At 36.0% G+C, this 22,770-nt stretch overlaps 2 protein-coding genes across 2 annotated transcripts; both read right to left on the bottom strand.

Moving 5' to 3' along the window:
• Nucleotides 1–8,049: 8,049 nt before the first annotated feature.
• On the bottom strand, nt 8,050–8,973 carry LOC123440730. Its single transcript, XM_045117277.1, has one exon. It carries the CDS (start codon nt 8,813–8,815, stop codon nt 8,210–8,212), a length of 606 nt encoding a protein of 201 aa, XP_044973212.1. The 5' UTR covers nt 8,816–8,973; the 3' UTR covers nt 8,050–8,209.
• Nucleotides 8,974–17,273: 8,300 nt separating this feature from the next.
• On the bottom strand, nt 17,274–18,087 carry LOC123440729. The gene has a single exon (XM_045117276.1). The coding sequence runs from the start codon at nt 17,927–17,929 to the stop codon at nt 17,324–17,326; it is 606 nt and encodes a 201-aa protein (XP_044973211.1). The 5' UTR covers nt 17,930–18,087; the 3' UTR covers nt 17,274–17,323.
• Nucleotides 18,088–22,770: the final 4,683 nt, after the last annotated feature.

Here is a 22,770-nt window from a genome sequence, read left to right as displayed (position 1 = left end):
CGCACATCGATTCGCCCGTAATTGCTAGGTGCGCAAAATGACTATTAGGTGCACCATGAGAGGAATAGAATTCTTCCAATTGTATGGCTTACTCGATGGCAGGCCCTATGCAGTGGCCTACGTGCTAGAAACTTTGAAATCAATTGTTATGGGGCATCCTTCGTAAAGGACACCATCACGTTCTCAGGCTTTTACATGTGGTGCATTGCATGTGCGCTACTTGTTGCAACCAAGTGTCTTTCTTTTTTTCGTAGATTTTTTTGTTTAAAATGTTTATTTCTTGAACCAAGCATCTAAAGCCATAGCCGGTTTGACCGTTGGATTTGTCGCGTCCAAATTTTTCAAACTAGATCACATGTTAATAGTTTTTGACGAAAAAAATCGCAAAGAAACCTACAAAAGCCAGAAACCTAAAAAACAAAAAAAGAGGAAAATGAAAACAAAAAAGTTAGAAAAAAACCGGAACCCGGAAATAGGGTTGCGGTTTTCTCTTTTTTCTCTTTACGAGAATCACATATGTTATCCCGAGTTGTGATTCTCGCACAAGCAAATATGTGCTTCCGTAAGAAATAAAATCATGTTTTTCATGGAAGCACATTTTTGCATTTTTCAAAGAAGCAAAAGAAGTATGTGCTTCCATAAGAGGCAAATAGTGTTTCTTGTGGAAGTACAATTTTTTTCCCTTTTCAAAGAAACAGTTTTGTTTCGCGTAAAAAGAAATCTGTGTTTCCCTTGGAAGCACTGTTTTTGTCATTTTCCAAAAAGCACACATGTTTAAAAAAATCTAATAATGTTCACGAATTAAAACAAAATGAAAATTTAATAAGTATTGTTTGCACTTTTCAAAAAATATTTAAAATCCAAGAACATTTTTTTCATTTGCGAATAATTTTTGAGTTAATGTTCTTTTTCAAATGAGTGAACATTTTCATGAATTCATGCACATTTTTCTGAACTCACCAACATCTTTGAACTCGTGAATTTTTTTGAATTCATAACCGTTTATTTGGAGTCAAGAACATTTGTTTGAATTTCACGACATTGTTATGACTTAAAAACGACCTAGATAAAAAAGTAGGTAAAAAACTGACCTAAGAAAAAAAAATAGGTGTGAAAAAAGAGTACGTGATCTTGTGCCAGGTGATTAACTGATGGCTATGATGATTCCCTGATACCATTAGTGGTCGATCTGGCATTAGCACGCGCATTGAGCGATATACAACAACACTTGAAGGTGTCTTCCTCTTCTGTGTTGAGTTGTCCGACTAGCTACTATTCTTATTCCTCCTCCTCTAGTTCCTTCCATAGGTTTCCCAAATTCTCTAGTTCCTTCCTTAGGTTCCCCAAATTCTCTAGTTCGCTGATCCAACCACCTAAGCTTGTAATTTGAGATTGATTGAGTGAACTAGTGCATTGGGTTGCCAACACATTATTTGGATTTATCTCATCGCCATTTTAGCAAATATAAACCGCATAATACATTACCCTATATGTATAGAGTAATGCAAAGTTACAGATCATCTAATTTCAGTATGCGAGGGAGACGTTCTGGTGCAATTCAAACATTATGGCATTTGAGACTCACAGAGAAAAGTATTCCGCCCTTTTATTCATTGGTTTAGAATTGAGAACACAAAAAGATGAATACATGCGAACACATGAATAAATCAATATGGTAGAATACAAGCATTTTCAATTTGCAAAAATAAATAATAAATAGATGCATTTTCGAGCGACTTTGGCCTAGCCAAGTGTCGGGTTAGAAGAAATCAGCTTGCATGTATCGCGACACTTGTTATCTGAGCTATCCTTTTCCTTTGAGCAACGCTTAAAGCAATCCATGTCTTGCTCTATGGCTTTCTTATTGGCGGCGGTGGCCATGATGTAGCCAAATCTCGCAGCCATGTATGGGCAGTCGAGGTTGCAGTGGTCGGTGCGCAAAAAAGAACTAGCACACATCGATTCGCCCGTAATTGCTAGGTGCGCAAAATGACTATTAGGTGCACCATGAGCAGAATAGAATTCTTCCAATTGTATGGCTTACTCGATGGCACCCCTATGCAGTGTCCTACATGCTAGAAACTTTGAAATCAATTGTTTAGGGGTATCCTTTGTAATGAACACCATGGCCTTCTCAGGCTCTTACATGTGGTGCACTACATGTGCGCCAATTATTGCACCGAGGTGTCTTTCTTTTTTTCGTAGATTTTTTGTTTAAAATGTTTATTTCTTGAACCATGCATCTAAAGCCATAGCCGGTTTCACCGTTGGATTTGTCGCGTCGAGATTTTTAAAACTAGATCACATGTTAATAGGTTTTGACGAAAAAAATCGCAAAGAAACCTAAAAAAACAAAAAAGAGGAAAAATGAAAACAAAAAAGTTAGAAAAAAACCGGAACCCGGAAATAGGGTTGCGGTTTTCTCTTTTTTCTCTTTTCGAGAATCACATATGTCATCCCGAGTTGTGGTTCTCGCACAAGCAAATATGTGCTTCCGTAAGAAATAAAATCGTGTTTTTCATGGAAGCACATTTTTGCATTTTTCAAAGAAGCAAAAGAAGTATGTGCTTCCATAAGAGGCAAATAGTGTTTCTTGTGGAAGTACTATTTTTTCCGTTTTCAAAGAAACTATTTTGTTTCGCGTAAAAACAAATCTTTGTTTCCCTTGGAAGTTGTTTTTGTCATTTTCCAAAAAGCACACATGTTGGAAAAAAATATAATAAAGTTCACAAATTACAACAAAATGAAAATTTAATTTATATCGTTTCCACTTTTCAAAAAATATTTAAAATCCAAGAACAATTTTTTCAATTGTGAATAATTTTTGAGTCAATGTTCTTTTTCGGACGACTGAACATTTTCATGAATTCATGCACATTTTTCTGAACTCACCAACATCTTTGAACTCGTGAATTTTTTTTTGAATTCATAACCATTTAGTTGGATTCAAGAACATTTTTTTGAATCTCGAGACATTGTTCTGACTTAAAAACGACCTAGATAAAAAACTAGGTAAAACCTGACCTAAGAAAAAAAAAGGTGTGAAAAAAGAGTATGTGATCTTGTGCCAGGCGATTAACTAATGGCTATGACGATTCCCTCATACCATTAGTGATCGATCTGGCATTAGCACGCGCATTGAGCGATATACAACAACACTTGAAGGTGTCTTCCTCTTCTTGATTGACTTGTCCGACTGGCTACTATTCTTATTCCTCCTCCTCTAGTTCCTTTCTTAGGTTCCCCAAATTCTCTAGTTCCTTCCTTAGGTTCCCCAAATTCTCTAGTTCGCTGATCCAACCACCTAAGCTTGTAATTTGAGCTTGATTGAGTGAACTAGTGCATTGGGTTGCCAACACATTATTTGGATTTATCTCATCGCCTATTTAGCAAATATAAACCGCATAATACATTACCCTATATATAGAGAGTAATGCAAAGTTACAGATCGTCTAATTTAATAAATATCGTTTCCACTTTTCAAAAAGTATTTAAAATCCAAGAACATTTTTTTCATTTGCGAATAATTTTTGAGTCAATGTTCTTTTTCGGACGACTGAACATTTTCATGAATTCATGCACATTTTTCTGAACTCACCAACATCTTTGAACTCGTGAATTTTTTTTTGAAATCATAACCATTTATTTGGATTCAAGAACATTTGTTTGAATCTCAAGACATTGTTCTGACTTAAAAACGACCTAGATAAAAAAGTAGGTAAAACCTGACCTAAGAAAAAAAAGGTGTGAAAAAAGAGTATGTGATCTTGTGCCAGGTGATTAACTAATGGCTATGACGATTCCCTCATACCATTAGTGGTCGATCTGGCATTAGCACGTGCATTGAGCGATATACAACAACACTTGAAGGTGTCTTCCTCTTCTTGATTGACTTGTCCGACTGGCTACTATTCTTATTCCTCCTCCTCTAGTTCCTTCCTTAGGTTCCCCAAATTCTCTAGTTCCTTCCTTAGGTTCCCCAAATTATCTAGTTCGTTGATACAACCACCTAAGCTTGTAATTTGAGCTTGATTGAGTGAACTAGTGCATTGGGTTGCCAACACATTATTTGGATTTATCTCATCGCCTATTTAGCAAATATAAACCGCATAATACATTACCCTATATATATAGAGTAATGCAGAGTTACAGATCATCTAATTTCAGCATGCGAGGGAGATGTTCTGGTGCAATTCAAACATGATATTTGAGACTCAGAGAGAAAAGTATTCCGAGTAACGCCATTTTATTCGTTGGTTTAGAATAGAGAACACAAAAAGATGAATAGAAACATTTTCAATTTGCAAAAATAAATAAATAACTAATAAATAATAGAGGTATGGCAATTGTGTAACAAAATATGGTCATCACATATTTTAATATTTTCATAGTTGAATTAAAATTGTTCATTGCGTAAGAAATTCTTCAAGTCATTAAAACATTGAAAAGGGAAAATTATCTAAGGAGTGAAAAGCCGAAAATGAAAACATGGTCATTGCATTTTAAAAATGTTCATCATATATTTTATAAATGTTCATCCGTTAATAAAAGATAATATATGAAAAGGAAACATTGTAAAAATTAAGTAAGAAAAAACAAATGGTAAAGGAAAAAACAAGAAAGAAGTAGGAGGATAAAGAGAGGAAACAAAACAAAAACATCACTAACAGAAAAGGACAAAAAAAGGGGAGCAAAAAAGAACTAGCGCACATCGATTCGCCCGTAATTGCTAGGTGCGCAAAATGACTATTAGGTGCACCATGAGAGGAATATAATTCTTCCAATTGTATGGCTTACTCGATGGCAGACCCTATGCAGTGGCCTACGTGCTAGAAACTTTGAAATCAATTGTTATGGGGTATCCTTCGTAAAGGACACCATCACCTTCTCAGGCTTTTTCATGTGGTGCATTGCATGTGCGCTACTTGTTGCAACCAGGTGTCTTTCTTTTTTTTCGTAGATTTTTTTGTTTAAAATGTTTATTTCCTGAACCATGCATCTGAAGCCATAGCCGGTTTGACCGTTGGATTTGTCGCGTCCAGATTTTTCAAACTAGATCACATGTTAATAGTTTTTGACGAAAAAAATCGCAAAGAAACCAAGAAAAGCCAGAAACCTAAAAAACAAAAAAAGAGGAAAAATGAAAACAAAAAAGTTAGAATAAAACCGGAACCCGGAAATAGGGTTGCGGTTTTCTCTTTTTTCTCTTTTCGAGAATCACATATGTTATCCCGAGTTGTGATTCTCGCACAAGCAAATATGTGCTTCCGTAAGAAATAAAATCATGTTTTTCATGGAAGCACATTTTTGCATTTTTCGAAGAAGCAAAAGAAGTATGTGCTTCCATAAGAGGCAAATAGTGTTTCTTGTGGAAGTACTATTTCTTCCCTTTTCAAAGAAACAGTTTTGTTTCGCGTAAAAAGAAATCTGTGTTTCCCTTGGAAGCATTGTTTTTGTCATTTTCCAAAAAGCACACATGTTTAAAAAAAATCTAATAACGTTCACAAATTACAACAAAACGAAAATTTAATAAATATTGTTTGCACTTTATAAAAAATATTTAAAATCCAAGAACAATTTTTTCATTTGTGAATAATTTTTGAGTTAATGTTCTTTTTCAAATGAGTGCACATTTTCATGAATTCATGCACATTATTCTGAACTCACCAACATCTTTGAACTCGTGATTTTTGTTTGACTTCATAACCATTTATTTGGATTCAAGAACATTTGTTTGAATTTCACGACATTGTTATGACTTAAAAACGACCTAGATAAAAAAGTAGGTAAAAAACTGACCTAAGAAAAAAAATAGGTGTGAAAAAAGAGTATGTGATCTTGTGCCAGGTGATTAACTGATGGCTATGACGATTCCCTGATACCATTAGTGGTCGATCTGGCATTAGCACGCGCATTGAGCGATATACAACAACACTTGAAGGTGTCTTCCTCTTCTGGGTTGACTTGTCCGACTGGCTACTATTCTTATTCCTCCTCCTCTAGTTCCTTCCTTAGGTTCCCCAAATTCTCTAGTTCCTTCCTTAGGTTCCCCAAATTCTCTAGTTCGCTGATCCAACCACCTAAGCTTGTAATTTGAGATTGATTGAGTGAACTAGTGCATTGGGTTGCCAACACATTATTTGGATTTATCTCATCGCCATTTTAGCAAATATAAAACGCATAATACATTACCTTATATATATAGAGTAATGCTAAGTTACAGATCATCTAATTTCAGTATGCGAGGGAGACGTTCTGGTGCAATTCAAACATTATGGCATTTGAGACTCACAGAGAAAAGTATTCCGAGTAACGCCCTTTTATTCATTGGTTTAGAATAGAGAACACAAAAAGAAGCGAGGTGATTAACGCCCTTTTCATAAGTAGGAGGATAAAGAGAGGAAACAAAACAAAAACATCACTAACAGAAAAGGAGAAAACAGGGGAGCAAAAAAGAACTAGTGCACATCGATTCGCCCGTAATTGCTAGGTGCGCAAAATGACTATTAGGTGCACCATGAGCAGAATAGAATTATTCCAATTGGATGGCTTACTCGATGACAGCCCCTATGCAGTGGCCTACCTGCTAGAAACTTTGAAATCAATTGTTAAGGGGTATCCTTTGTAATAGACACCATCACCTAATCAGGCTCTTACATGTGGTGCATTGCATGTGCGCCACTTGTTGCACCTAGGTGTCTTTCTTTTTTTCTAGATTTGTTTGTTTAAATTTTTTATTTCTTGAACCATGCATCTAAAGCCATAGCCGGTTTCACCGTTGAATTTGTTGCATTGAGATTTTTCAAACTAGATCACATGTTAATAGGTTTTGACGAAAAAAATCGCAAAGAAACCAAGAAAAGCCAGAAACCTATAAAACAAAAAAGAGGAAAAATGAAAACAAAAAAGTTAGAAAAAAACCGGAACTCGGAAATAGGGTTGCGGTTTTCTCTTTTTTCTCTTTTCGAGAATCACGTATGTTATCCCGAGTTGTGATTCTCGCACAAGCAAATATGTGCTTCCGCAAGAAATAAAATCGTGTTTTTCATGGAAGCACATTTTTCCATTTTTCGAAGAAGCAAAAGAAGTATGTGCTTCTATAAGAGGCAAATAGTGTTTCTTGTGGAAGCACTATTTTTTCCCTTTTAAAAGAAACAGTTTTATTCGCGTAAAAACAAATCTTTCTTTCCCTTATAAGCATTGTTTTTGTCATTTTCCAGAAAGCACACATGTTTAAAAAAATCTAATAACGTTCACAAATTACAACAAAACGAAAATTTAATAAATATTGTTTGCACTTTATAAAAAATATTTAAAATCCAAGAACAATTTTTTCATTTGTGAATAATTTTTGAGTTAATGTTCTTTTTCAAATGAGTGCACATTTTCATGAATTCATGCACATTATTCTGAACTCACCAACATCTTTGAACTCGTGATTTTTGTTTGACTTCATAACCATTTATTTGGATTCAAGAACATTTGTTTGAATTTCACGACATTGTTATGACTTAAAAACGACCTAGATAAAAAAGTAGGTAAAAAACTGACCTAAGAAAAAAAATAGGTGTGAAAAAAGAGTATGTGATCTTGTGCCAGGTGATTAACTGATGGCTATGACGATTCCCTGATACCATTAGTGGTCGATCTGGCATTAGCACGCGCATTGAGCGATATACAACAACACTTGAAGGTGTCTTCCTCTTCTGGGTTGACTTGTCCGACTGGCTACTATTCTTATTCCTCCTCCTCTAGTTCCTTCCTTAGGTTCCCCAAATTCTCTAGTTCCTTCCTGAGGTTCCCCAAATTCTCTAGTTCGCTGATCCAACCACCTAAGCTTGTAATTTGATATTGATTGAGTGAACTAGTGCATTGGGTTGCCAACACATTATTTGGATTTATCTCATCGCCATTTTAGCAAATATAAACCACATAATTCATTACCCTATATGTATAGAGTAATGCAAAGTTACAGATCATCTAATTTCAGTATGGAAGGGAGACGTTCTTGTGCAATTCAAACATTATGGCATTTGAGACTCACAGAGAAAAGTATTCCGAGTAACGCCCTTTTATTCATTGGTTTAGAATTGAGAACACAAAAAGATGAATACATGGGAACACATGAATAAATCAATACGGTAAAATACAATCATTTTCAATTTGCAAAAATAAATAATAAATAGATGCATTTTCAAGCGACTTTGGCCTAGCCAAGTGTCGGGGTAGAAGAAATCAGCTTGCATGTATCGCGACACTTGTTATCTGAGCTATCCTTTTCCTTTGAGCAACGCTTAAAGCAATCCATGTCTTGCTCTATGGCTTTCTTATTGGCGGGGGTGGCCATGATGTAGCCAAATCTCGCAGCCATGTATGGGCATTCGACGTTGCAGTGGTCGGTGCAAGTAGGTTCCATGCATGCCTTGTCACAGTCGGCGCCGCATTGGGTAGAATAGTCCTTGACGGTCTTGTTGCCGGGGCAGCCACCATGCTTGTCGATGGATTCTTTCAGGGCACGCTGCCCTCCAGACGTTTGTATATTAAAGGCTTCTTCCTTCTTTTCCCCGACCTCGGCGAGCTCCGTGAACAAGCGCTCGATGAAGGTGACGCTGGTTGCCTCAGTGCCGCATGCCTTGTCGACCATGGCGGTGCACGCGACGTCCTTTTTCTCGCCCTTGCCACAGAGCTTGGAGTACTCGGTGAGGCAGGTGGGAGCAGCCTTCTCATCCCCGGAGGCCACCGGCACACATGATGTGGCCACCGCCACCACAAGGATGACGACTAGCAGCGACCCGGCCTTTCGCTTGGCGGCCATCTTGTTGTCGATTTCTCTTTGATAGCTAGACCACCAACACTAGTATTGATCGAGATGCTAGCATTGCATTACATTTATATAGGAGGTGAATCAGGGTCGGGGCGAGTGGTGTGATAGTGAGGCCATGACCCATTAGAGCTCCATAGACGCTAAATTTGGTGAATGCATTTCTACAAGACCGGCCAGAACATCCACCGACCTAGGTCCAATTTCTATTCAGGGAGCAAGCTCTAATTTTAGTACTAAAAGCATGCCTATATATATGTGAGGTGTGTATTTTTCTACTTATGTCTTTTAAGAAAAATCCTTGGATTTTCTATAGACGTAAATTAGGCGTGGTATGCATCTTTTGTTACTAAATTTAGCTCGCTAGACCTCCTTTCCTGACTGAGACCGTTCCCTCGTCGTGAACCGATGTGACACTTCTCCTTTCTTGGACGAGACCTCCTATTTCATGCCGAGGCACTCGCCAATTAAAAATTGAGCACGTCAAACTTGTAATGGGATGTCGTGTAGCAATTGTGTAGCAAAATATGGTCATCACATATTTTAATATTTGCACAGTTAAATTTAAATTGTTCATTGCGTAAGAAATTCTTCAAGTCATTAAAACATTGAAAAGGGAAAACTATCTAAGGAATGAAAAGCCGAAAATGAAAACATGGTCATTGCATGTTAAAAATGTTCATCATATATTTTATAAATGTTCATCCGGTAATAAAAGATAATATATGAAAAGGAAACATCGTAAAAAGTAAGGATGAAAAAACAAAGGGTAATGGAAAAAACAAGAAATAAGTAGGAGGATAAAGAGAGGAAACAAAACAAAAACATCACTAACAGAAAAGGACAAAAAAAGGGGAGCGAAAAAGAACTAGCGCACATCGATTCGCCTGTAATTGCTAGGTGCGCAAAATGACTATTAGGTGCACCATGAGCGGAATAGAATTCTTCCAATTGTATGGCTTACTCGATGGCAGCCCCTATGCACTGTCCTACCTGTTAGAAACTTTGAAATCAATTCTTTGGGGGTATCCTTTGTAATGAACACCATGGCCTTCTCAGGCTCTTACATGTGGTGCACTACATGTGCGCCAATTGTTGCACCGAGGTGTCTTTCTTTTTTTCGTAGATTTGTTTGTTTAAAATGTTTATTTCTTGAACCATGCATCTAAAGCCATAGCCGGTTTCACCGTTGGATTTGTCGCGTCGAGATTTGTCAAACTAGATCACATGTTAATAGGTTTTGATGAAAAAAATCGCAAAGAAACCTAGAAAAGCCAGAAACCTAAAAAACAAAAAAGAGGAAAAATGAAAACAAAAAAGTTAGAAAAAAACCGGAACCCGAAAATAGGGTTGCGGTTTTCTCTTTTTTCTCTTTTCGAGAATCACATATGTTATCCCGAGTTGTGATTCTCGCACAAGCAAATATGTGCTTCCGTAAGAAATAAAATCGGGTTTTTCATGGAAGCACATTTTTGCATTTTTCAAAGAAGCAAAAGAAGTATGTGCTTCCATAAGAGGCAAATAGTGTTTCTTGTGGAAGCACTATTTTTTCCGTTTTCAAAGAAACAATTTTGTTTTGCGTAAAAACAAATCTTTGTTTCCCTTGGAAGCACTGTTTTTGTCATTTTCCAAAAAGCACACATGTTGGAAAAAAATCTAATAAAGTTCAGAAATTACAACAAAATGAAAATTTAATAAATATTGTTTTCACTTTGCAAAAAATATTTAAAATCCAAGAACATTTTCTTCATTTGCAAATAATTTTTGCGTTAATGTTCTTTTTCGGACGAGTGAACATTTTCAAGAATTCATGCACATTTTTCTGAACTCACCAACATCTTTGAACTCGTGAATTTTTTTTTGAATTCATAACCATTTATTTGGATTCAAGAACATTTGTTTGAATCTCAAGACATTGTTCTGACTTAAAAACGACCTAGATAAAAAAGTAGGTAAAACCTGATTTAAGAAAAAAAAGGTGTGAAAAAAGAGTATGTGATCTTGTTCCAGGTGATTAACTGAATGCTATGACGATTCCCTCATACCATTAGTGGTCGATCTGGCATTAGCACGCGCATTGAGCGATATACAACAACACTTGAAGGTGTCTTCCTCTTCTTGATTGACTTGTCCGACTAGATACTATTCTTATTCCTCCTCCTCTAGTTCCTTCCTTAGGTTCCCCAAATTCTCTAGTTCCTTCCTTAGGTTCCCCAAATTCTCTAGTTCGTTGATCCAACCACCTAAGCTTGTAATTTGAGCTTGATTGAGTGAACTAGTGCATTGGGTTGCCAACACATTATTTGGATTTATCTCATCGCCTATTTAGCAAATATAAACCGCATAATACATTACTCTATATATAGAGTAATGCAGAGTTACAGATCATCTAATTTCAGCATGCGAGGGAGATGTTCTGGTGCAATTCAAACATGATATTTGAGACTCAAAGAGAAAAGTATTCCGAGTAACGCCATTTTATTCGTTGGTTTAGAATAGAGAACACAAAAAGATGAATAGAAGCATTTTCAATTTGCAAAAATAAATAAATAACTAATAAATAATAGAGGTATGGCAATTGTGTAACAAAATATGGTCATCACATATTTTAATATTTTCATAGTTGAATTAAAAAAATTCATTGCGTAAGAAATTCTTCAAGTCATTAAAACATTGAAAAGGGAAAAATTTCTAAGGAATGAAAAGCCCAAAATGAAAACATGGTCATTGCATTTTAAAAATGTGCATCATATATTTTATAAATGTTCATCCAGTAATAAAAGATAATATGTGAAAAGGAAACATCGTAAAGAGTAAGGAAGAAAAAACAAAGGGTAAAGGAAAAAGAAGAAATAAGTAGGAGGATAAAGAGAGGAAACAAAACAAAAACATCAATAACAGAAAAGGACAAAAAAAGGGGAGCAAAAAAGAACTAGCGCACATCGATTCGCCCGTAATTGCTAGGTGCGCAAAATGACTATTAGGTGCACCACGAGCGGAATAGAATTCTTCCAATTGTATGGCTTACTCGATGGCAGCCCCTATGTAGTGGCCTACCTGCTAGAAACTTTGAAATCAATTCTTTGGGGGTATCCTTTGTAATGAACACCATGGCCTTCTCAGGCTCTTACATGTGGTGCACTACATGTGCGCCAATTGTTGCACCGAGGTGTCTTTCTTTTTTTCGTAGATTTGTTTGTTTAAAATGTTTATTTCTTGAACCATGCATCTAAAGCCATAGCCGGTTTCACCGTTGGATTTGTCGCGTCGAGATTTTTCAAACTAGATCACATGTTAATAGGTTTTGATGAAAAAAATCGCAAAGAAACCTAGAAAAGCCCGAAACCTAAAAAACAAAAAAGAGGAAAAATGAAAACAAAAAAGTTAGAAAAAAATCGGAACCCGGAAATAGGGTTGCGGTTTTCTCTTTTTTCTCTTTTCTAGAATCACATATGTTATCCCGAGTTGTGATTCTCGCACAAGCAAATATGTGCTTCCGTAAGAAATAAAATCGTGTTTTTCATGGAAACACATTTTTGCATTTTTCAAAGAAGCAAAAGAAGTATGTGCTTCCATAAGAGGCAAATAGTGTTTCTTGTGGAAGCACTATTTTTTCCCTTTTCAAAGAAACAGTTTTGTTTCGCGTAAAAACAAATCTTTTTTCCCTTGGAAGCACTATTTTTGTCATTTTCCAAAAAGCACACATGTTGAAAAAAATATAATAAAGTTCACAAATTACAACAAAATGAAAATTTAATAAATATCGTTTCCACTTTTCAAAAAATATTTAAAATCCAAGAACATTTTTTTCATTTGCGAATAATTTTTGAGTCAATGTTCTTTTTCGGACGACTGAACATTTTCATGAATTCATGCACATTTTTCTGAACTCACCAACATCTTTGAACTCGTGAATTTTTTTTTGAATTCATAACCATTTAGTTGGATTCAAGAACATTAGTTTGAATCTCAAGACATTGTTCTGACTTAAAAACGACCTAGATAAAAAAGTAGGTAAAACCTGACCTAAGAAAAAAAAAGGTGTGAAAAAAGAGTATGTGATCTTGTGCCAGGCGATTAACAGATGGCTATGACGATTCCCTCATACCATTAGTGGTCGATCTAGCATTAGCACGCGCATTGAGCGATATACAACAACACTTGAAGGTGTCTTCCTCTTCTTGATTGACTTGTCCGACTGGCTACTATTCTTATTCCTCCTCCTCTAGTTCCTTTCTTAGGTTCCCCAAATTCTCAAGTTCCTTCCTTAGGTTCCCCAAATTCTCTAGTTCGCTGATCCAACCACCTAAGCTTGTAATTTGAGCTTGATTGAGTGAACTAGTGCATTGGGTTGCCAACACATTATTTGGATTTATCTCATCGCCTATTTAGCAAATATAAACCGCATAATACATTACCCTATATATATAGAGTAATGCAGAGTTACAGATCATCTAATTTCAGCATGCGAGGGAGATGTTCTGGTGCAATTCAAACATGACATTTGAGACTCAGAGAGAAAAGTATTCCGAGTAACGCCCTTTTATTCATTGGTTTAGAATAGAGAACACAAAAAGATGAATAGAAGCATTTTCAATTTGCAAAAATAAATAAAAAATTAATAAATAATAGAGGTATGGCAATTGTGTAACAAAATATGGTCATCACATATTTTAATATTTTCATAGTTGAATTAAAATTGTTCATTGCGTAAGAAATTCTTCAAGTCATTAAAACATTGAAAAGGGAAAATTATCTAAGGAGTGAAAAGCCGAAAATGAAAACATGGTCATTGCATTTTAAAAATGTTCATCATATATTTTATAAATGTTCATCCGTTAATAAAAGATAATATATGAAAAGGAAACATTGTAAAAATTAAGTAAGAAAAAACAAATGGTAAAGGAAAAAACAAGAAAGAAGTAGGAGGATAAAGAGAGGAAACAAAACAAAAACATCACTAACAGAAAAGGACAAAAAAAGGGGAGCAAAAAAGAACTAGCGCACATCGATTCGCCCGTAATTGCTAGGTGCGCAAAATGACTATTAGGTGCACCATGAGAGGAATATAATTCTTCCAATTGTATGGCTTACTCGATGGCAGACCCTATGCAGTGGCCTACGTGCTAGAAACTTTGAAATCAATTGTTATGGGGTATCCTTCGTAAAGGACACCATCACCTTCTCAGGCTTTTTCATGTGGTGCATTGCATGTGCGCTACTTGTTGCAACCAGGTGTCTTTCTTTTTTTTCGTAGATTTTTTTGTTTAAAATGTTTATTTCCTGAACCATGCATCTGAAGCCATAGCCGGTTTGACCGTTGGATTTGTCGCGTCCAGATTTTTCAAACTAGATCACATGTTAATAGTTTTTGACGAAAAAAATCGCAAAGAAACCAAGAAAAGCCAGAAACCTAAAAAACAAAAAAAGAGGAAAAATGAAAACAAAAAAGTTAGAATAAAACCGGAACCCGGAAATAGGGTTGCGGTTTTCTCTTTTTTCTCTTTTCGAGAATCACATATGTTATCCCGAGTTGTGATTCTCGCACAAGCAAATATGTGCTTCCGTAAGAAATAAAATCATGTTTTTCATGGAAGCACATTTTTGCATTTTTCGAAGAAGCAAAAGAAGTATGTGCTTCCATAAGAGGCAAATAGTGTTTCTTGTGGAAGTACTATTTCTTCCCTTTTCAAAGAAACAGTTTTGTTTCGCGTAAAAAGAAATCTGTGTTTCCCTTGGAAGCATTGTTTTTGTCATTTTCCAAAAAGCACACATGTTTAAAAAAATCTAATAATGTTCAGAAATTAAAACAAAATGAAAATTTAATAAGTATTGTTTGCACTTTTCAAAAAATATTTAAAATCCAAGAACATTTTTTTATTTCGAATAATTTTTGAGTTAATGTTCTTTTTCAAATGAGTGAACATTTTCATGAATTCATGCACATTTTTCTGAACTCACCAACATCTTTGAACTCGTGAATTTTTTGAATTCATAACCATTTATTTGGTGTCAAGAACATTTGTTTGAATTTCACGACATTGTTATGACATAAAAACGACCTAGACAAAAAAGTAGGTAAAAAACTGACCTAAGAAAAAAAAATGGTGTGAAAGAAGAGTATGTGATCTTGTGCCAGGTGATTAACTGATGGCTATGACGATTCCCTGATACCATTAGTGGTCGATCTGGCATTAGCACGCGCATTGAGCGATATACAACAACACTTGAAGGTGTCTTCCTCTTCTGGGTTGACTTGTCCGACTGGCTACTATTCTTATTCCTCCTCCTCTAGTTCCTTCCTTAGGTTCCCCAAATTCTCTAGTTCCTTCCTTAGGTTCCCCAAATTCTATAGTTCGCTGATCCAACCACCTAAGCTTGTAATTTGAGATTGACTGAGTGAACTAGTGCATTGGGTTGCCAACACATTATTTGGATTTATCTCATCGCCATTTTAGCAAATATAAAACGCATAATACATTACCTTATATATAGAGAGTAATGCTAAGTTACAGATCATCTAATTTCAGTATGCGAGGGAGACGTTCTGGTGCAATTCAAACATTATGGCATTTGAGACTCACAGAGAAAAGTATTCCGAGTAACGCCCTTTTATTCATTGGTTTAGAATAGAGAACACAAAAAGAAGCCAGGTGATTAACGCCCTTTTCATAAGTAGGAGGATAAAGAGAGGAAACAAAACAAAAACATCACTAACAGAAAAGGAGAAAACAGGGGAGCAAAAAAGAACTAGTGCACATCGATTCGCCCGTAATTGCTAGGTGCGCAAAATGACTATTAGGTGCACCATGAGCAGAATAGAATTATTCCAATTGGATGGCTTACTCGATGACAGCCCCTATGCAGTGGCCTACCTGCTAGAAACTTTGAAATCAATTGTTAAGGGGTATCCTTTGTAATAGACACCATCACCTAATCACGCTCTTACATGTGGTGCATTGCATGTGCGCCACTTGTTGCACCTAGGTGTCTTTCTTTTTTTCTAGATTTGTTTGTTTAAATTTTTTATTTCTTGAACCATGCATCTAAAGCCATAGCCGGTTTCACCGTTGAATTTGTTGCATTGAGATTTTTCAAACTAGATCACATGTTAATAGGTTTTGACGAAAAAAATCGCAAAGAAACCAAGAAAAGCCAGAAACCTATAAAACAAAAAAGAGGAAAAATGAAAACAAAAAAGTTAGAAAAAAACCGGAACTCGGAAATAGGGTTGCGGTTTTCTCTTTTTTCTCTTTTCGAGAATCACGTATGTTATCCCGAGTTGTGATTCTCGCACAAGCAAATATGTGCTTCCGCAAGAAATAAAATCGTGTTTTTCATGGAAGCACATTTTTGCATTTTTCGAAGAAGCAAAAGAAGTATGTGCTTCTATAAGAGGCAAATAGTGTTTCTTGTGGAAGCACTATTTTTTCCCTTTTAAAAGAAACAGTTTTATTCGCGTAAAAACAAATCTTTCTTTCCCTTATAAGCATTGTTTTTGTCATTTTCCAGAAAGCACACATGTTTAAAAAAATCTAATAACGTTCACAAATTACAACAAAACGAAAATTTAATAAATATTGTTTGCACTTTATAAAAAATATTTAAAATCCAAGAACAATTTTTTCATTTGTGAATAATTTTTGAGTTAATGTTCTTTTTCAAATGAGTGCACATTTTCATGAATTCATGCACATTATTCTGAACTCACCAACATCTTTGAACTCGTGATTTTTGTTTGACTTCATAACCATTTATTTGGATTCAAGAACATTTGTTTGAATTTCACGACATTGTTATGACTTAAAAACGACCTAGATAAAAAAGTAGGTAAAAAACTGACCTAAGAAAAAAAAATAGGTGTGAAAAAAGAGTATGTGATCTTGTGCCAGGTGATTAACTGATGGCTATGACGATTCCCTGATACCATTAGTGGTCGATCTGGCATTAGCACGCGCATTGAGCGATATACAACAACACTTGAAGGTGTCTTCCTCTTCTGGGTTGACTTGTCCGACTGGCTACTATTCTTATTCCTCCTCCTCTAGTTCCTTCCTTAGGTTCCCCAAATTCTCTAGTTCCTTCCTTAGGTTCCCCAAATTCTCTAGTTCGCTGATCCAACCACCTAAGCTTGTAATTTGATATTGATTGAGTGAACTAGTGCATTGGGTTGCCAACACATTATTTGGATTTATCTCATCGCCATTTTAGCAAATATAAACCACATAATACATTACCCTATATGTATAGAGTAATGCAAAGTTACAGATCATCTAATTTCAGTATGGAAGGGAGACGTTCTTGTGCAATTCAAACATTATGGCATTTGAGACTCACAGAGAAAAGTATTCCGAGTAACGCCCTTTTATTCATTGGTTTAGAATTGAGAACACAAAAAGATGAATACATGGGAACACATGAATAAATCAATACGGAAAAATACAATCATTTTCAATTTGCAAAAATAAATAATAAATAGATGCATTTTCAAGCGACTTTGGCCTAGCCAAGTGTCGGGGTAGAAGAAATCAGCTTGCATGTATCGCGACACTTGTTATCTGAGCTATCCTTTTCCTTTGAGCAACGCTTAAAGCAATCCATGTCTTGCTCTATGGCTTTCTTATTGGCGGGGGTGGCCATGATGTAGCCAAATCTCGCAGCCATGTATGGGCATTCGACGTTGCAGTTGTCGGTGCAAGTAGGTTCCATGCATGCCTTGTCACAGTCGGCGCCGCATTGGGTAGAATAGTCCTTGACGGTCTTGTTGCCGGGGCAGCCACCATGCTTGTCGACGGATTCTTTCAGGGCACGCTGCCCTCCAGACGTTTGTATATTAAAGGCTTCTTCCTTCTTTTCCCCGACCTCGGCGAGCTCCGTGAACAAGCGCTCGATGAAGGTGACGCTGGTTGCCTCAGTGCCGCATGCCTTGTCGACCATGGCGGTGCACGCGACGTCCTTTTTCTCGCCCTTGCCACAGAGCTTGGAGTACTCGGTGAGGCAGGTGGGAGCAGCCTTCTCATCCCCGGAGGCCACCGGCACACATGATGTGGCCACCGCCACCACAAGGATGACGACTAGCAGCGACCCGGCCTTTCGCTTGGCGGCCATCTTGTTGTCGATTTCTCTTTGATAGCTAGACCACCAACACTAGTATTGATCGAGATGCTAGCATTGCATTACATTTATATAGGAGGTGAATCAGGGTCGGGGCGAGTGGTGTGATAGTGAGGCCATGACCCATTAGAGCTCCATAGACGCTAAATTTGGTGAATGCATTTCTACAAGACCGGCCAGAACATCCACCGACCTAGGTCCAATTTCTATTCAGGGAGCAAGCTCTAATTTTAGTACTAAAAGCATGCCTATATATATGTGAGGTCTGTATTTTTCTACTTATGTCTTTTAAGAAAAATCCTTGGATTTTCTATAGACGTAAATTAGGCGTGGTATGCATCTGTTGTTACTAAATTTAGCTCGCTAGACCTCCTTTCCTGACTGAGACCGTTCCCTCGTCGTGAACCGATGTGACACTTCTCCTTTCTTGGACGAGACCTCCTATTTCATGCCGAGGCACTCGCCAATTAAAAATTGAGCACGTCAAACTTGTAATGGGATGTCGTGTAGCAATTGTGTAGCAAAATATGGTCATCACATATTTTAATATTTGCACAGTTAAATTTAAATTGTTCATTGCGTAAGAAAAAAAAAAGGTGTGAAAAAAGAGTATGTGATCTTGTGCCACGTGATTAACTGATGGCTATGACGATTCCCTCATACCATTAGTGGTCGATCTGGCATTAGCACGCGCATTGAGCGATATACAACAACACTTGAAGGTGTCTTCCTCTTCTTGATTGACTTGTCCGACTGGCTACTATTCTTATTCCTCCTCCTCTAGTTCCTTCCTTAGGTTCCCCAAATTCTCTAGTTCCTTCCTTAGGTTCCCCAAATTCTCTAGTTCGTTGATCCAACCACCTAAGCTTGTAATTTGAGCTTGATTGAGTGAACTAGTGCATTGGGTTGCCAACACATTATTTGGATTTATCTCATCGCCTATTTAGCAAATATAAACCGCATAATACATTACCCTATATATAGAGAGTAATGCAGAGTTACAGATCATCTAATTTCAGCATGCGAGGGAGATGTTCTGGTGCAATTCAAACATGATATTTGAGACTCAAAGAGAAAAGTATTCCGAGTAACGCCATTTTATTCGTTGGTTTAGAATAGAGAACACAAAAAGATGAATAGAAGCATTTTCAATTTGCAAAAATAAATAAATAACTAATAAATAATAGAGGTATGGCAATTGTGTAACAAAATATGGTCATCACATATTTTAATATTTTCATAGTTGAATTAAAATTGTTCATTGCGTAAGAAATTCTTCAAGTCATTAAAACATTGAAAAGGGAAAAATTTCAAAGGAATGAAAAGCCCAAAATGAAAACATGGTCATTGCATTTTAAAAATGTGCATCATATATTTTATAAATGTTCATCATATATTTTATAAATGTTCATCCGGTAATAAAAGATAATATATGAAAAGGAAACATCGTAAAGAGTAAGGAAGAAAAAACAAAGGGTAAAGGAAAAAGAAGAAATAAGTAGGAGGATAAAGAGAGGAAACAAAACAAAAACATCAATAACAGAAAAGGACAAAAAAAAGGGGAGCAAAAAAGAACTAGCGCACATCGATTCGCCCGTAATTGCTAGGTGCGCAAAATGACTATTAGGTGCACCATTAGCGGAATAGAATTCTTCCAATTGTCTGGCTTACTCGATGGCAGCCCCTATGTAGTGGCCTACCTGCTAGAAACTTTGAAATCAATTCTTTGGGGGTATCCTTTGTAATGAACACCATGGCCTTCTCAGGCTCTTACATGTGGTGCACTACATGTGCGCCAATTGTTGCACCGAGGTGTCTTTCTTTTTTCGTAGATTTGTTTGTTTAAAATGTTTATTTCTTGAACCATGCACCTAAAGCCATAGCCGGTTTCACCGTTGGATTTGTCGCGTCGAGATTTTTCAAACTAGATCACATGTTAATAGGTTTTGATGAAAAAAATCGCAAAGAAACCTAGAAAAGCCCGAAACCTAAAAAACAAAAAAGAGGAAAAATGAAAACAAAAAAGTTAGAAAAAAACCGGAACCCGGAAATAGGGTTGCGGTTTTCTCTTTTTTCTCTTTTCGAGAATCACATATGTTATCCCGAGTTGTGATTCTCGCACAAGCAAATATGTGCTTCCATAAGAAATAAAATCGTGTTTTTCATGGAAGCACATTTTTGCATTTTTCAAAGAAGCAAAAGAAGTATGTGCTTCCATAAGAGGCAAATAGTGTTTCTTGTGGAAGCACTATTTTTTCCCTTTTCAAAGAAACAGTTTTGTTTCGCGTAAAAACAAATCTTTTTTCCCTTGGAAGCACTGTTTTTGTCATTTTCCAAAAAGCACACATGTTGAAAAAAATAAAATAAAGTTCACAAATTACAACAAAATGAAAATTTAATAAATATCGTTTCCACTTTTCAAAAAATATTTAAAATCCAAGAACATTTTTTTCATTTGCGAATAATTTTTGAGTCAATGTTCTTTTTCGGACGACTGAACATTTTCATGAATTCATGCACATTTTTCTGAACTCACCAACATCTTTGAACTCGTGAATTTTTTTTTGAATTCATAACCATTTAGTTGGATTCAAGAACATTTGTTTGAATCTCAAGACATTGTTCTGACTTAAAAACGACCTAGATAAAAAAGTAGGTAAAACCTGACCTAAGAAAAAAAAGGTGTGAAAAAAGAGTATGTGATCTTGTGTCAGGCGATTAACTGATGGCTATGACGATTCCCTCATACCATTAGTGGTCGATCTAGCATTAGCACGCGCATTGAGCGATATACAACAACACTTGAAGGTGTCTTCCTCTTCTTGATTGACTTGTCCGACTGGCTACTATTCTTATTCCTCCTCCTCTAGTTCCTTTCTTAGGTTCCCCAAATTCTCAAGTTCCTTCCTTAGGTTCCCCAAATTCTCTAGTTCGCTGATCCAACCACCTAAGCTTGTAATTTGAGCTTGATTGAATGAACTAGTGCATTGGGTTGCCAACACATTATTTGGATTTATCTCATCGCCTATTTAGCAAATATAAACCGCATAATACATTACCCTATATATATAGAGTAATGCAGAGTTACAGATCATCTAATTTCAGCATGCGAGGGAGATGTTCTGGTGCAATTCAAACATGACATTTGAGACTCAGAGAGAAAAGTATTCCGAGTAACGCCCTTTTATTCATTGGTTTAGAATAGAGAACACAAAAAGATGAATAGAAGCATTTTCAATTTGCAAAAATAAATAAAAAATTAATAAATAATAGAGGTATGGCAATTGTGTAACAAAATATGGTCATCACATATTTTAATATTTTCATAGTTGAATTAAAATTGTTCATTGCGTAAGAAATTCTTCAAGTCATTAAAACATTGAAAAGGGAAAATTATCTAAGGAGTGAAAAGCCGAAAATGAAAACATGGTCATTGCATTTTAAAAATGTTCATCATATATTTTATAAATGTTCATCCGTTAATAAAAGATAATATATGAAAAGGAAACATTGTAAAAATTAAGTATGAAAAAACAAAGGGTAAAGGAAAAAACAAGAAAGAAGTAGGAGGATAAAGAGAGGAAACAAAACAAAAACATCACTAACAGAAAAGGACAAAAAAAGGGGAGCAAAAAAGAACTAGCGCACATCGATTCGCCCGTAATTGCTAGGTGCGCAAAATGACTATTAGGTGCACCATGAGAGGAATATAATTCTTCCAATTGTATGGCTTACTCGATGGCAGACCCTATGCAGTGGCCTACGTGCTAGAAACTTTGAAATCAATTGTTATGGGGTATCCTTCGTAAAGGACACCATCACCTTCTCAGGCTTTTTCATGTGGTGCATTGCATGTGCGCTACTTGTTGCAACCAGGTGTCTTTCTTTTTTTTCGTAGATTTTTTTGTTTAAAATGTTTATTTCTTGAACCATGCATCTGAAGCCATAGCCGGTTTGACCGTTGGATTTGTCGCGTCCAGATTTTTCAAACTAGATCACATGTTAATAGTTTTTGACGAAAAAAATCGCAAAGAAACCAAGAAAAGCCAGAAACCTAAAAAACAAAAAAAGAGGAAAAATGAAAACAAAAAAGTTAGAAAAAAACCGGAACCCGGAAATAGGGTTGCGGTTTTCTCTTTTTTCTCTTTTCGAGAATCACATATGTTATCCCGAGTTGTGATTCTCGCACAAGCAAATATGTGCTTCCGTAAGAAATAAAATCATGTTTTTCATGGAAGCACATTTTTGCATTTTTCGAAGAAGCAAAAGAAGTATGTGCTTCCATAAGAGGCAAATAGTGTTTCTTGTGGAAGTACTATTTCTTCCCTTTTCAAAGAAACAGTTTTGTTTTGCGTAAAAAGAAATCTGTGTTTCCCTTGGAAGCACTGTTTTTGTCATTTTCCAAAAAGCACACATGTTTAAAAAAATCTAATAATGTTCAGAAATTAAAACAAAATGAAAATTTAATAAGTATTGTTTGCACTTTTCAAAAAATATTTAAAATCCAAGAACATTTTTTTCATTTCGAATAATTTTTGAGTTAATGTTCTTTTTCAAATGAGTGAACATTTTCATGAATTCATGCACATTTTTCTGAACTCGCCAACATCTTTGAACTCGTGAATTTTTTTTTGAATTCATAACCATTTATTTGGATTCAAGAACATTTGTTTGAATCTCAAGACATTGTTCTGACTTAAAAACGACCTAGATAAAAAAGTAGGTAAAACCTGATTTAAGAAAAAAAAGGTGTGAAAAAAGAGTATGTGATCTTGTTCCAGGTGATTAACTGAATGCTATGACGATTCCCTCATACCATTAGTGGTCGATCTGGC

This window comes from Hordeum vulgare, chromosome 3H (assembly GCF_904849725.1).
Source record: "Hordeum vulgare subsp. vulgare chromosome 3H, MorexV3_pseudomolecules_assembly, whole genome shotgun sequence".
Taxonomy (NCBI): Eukaryota; Viridiplantae; Streptophyta; class Magnoliopsida; order Poales; family Poaceae; genus Hordeum; species Hordeum vulgare.
This window is presented reverse-complemented; position numbering and strand designations above follow the sequence as displayed.

Bases quoted from the DNA above. Each gene is read 5' to 3' on its own strand.
- LOC123440730 (XM_045117277.1), bottom strand. From the start codon at position 8,815: ATGGCCGCCAAGCGAAAGGCCGGGTCGCTGCTAGTCGTCATCCTTGTG.
- LOC123440729 (XM_045117276.1), bottom strand. From the start codon at position 17,929: ATGGCCGCCAAGCGAAAGGCCGGGTCGCTGCTAGTCGTCATCCTTGTG.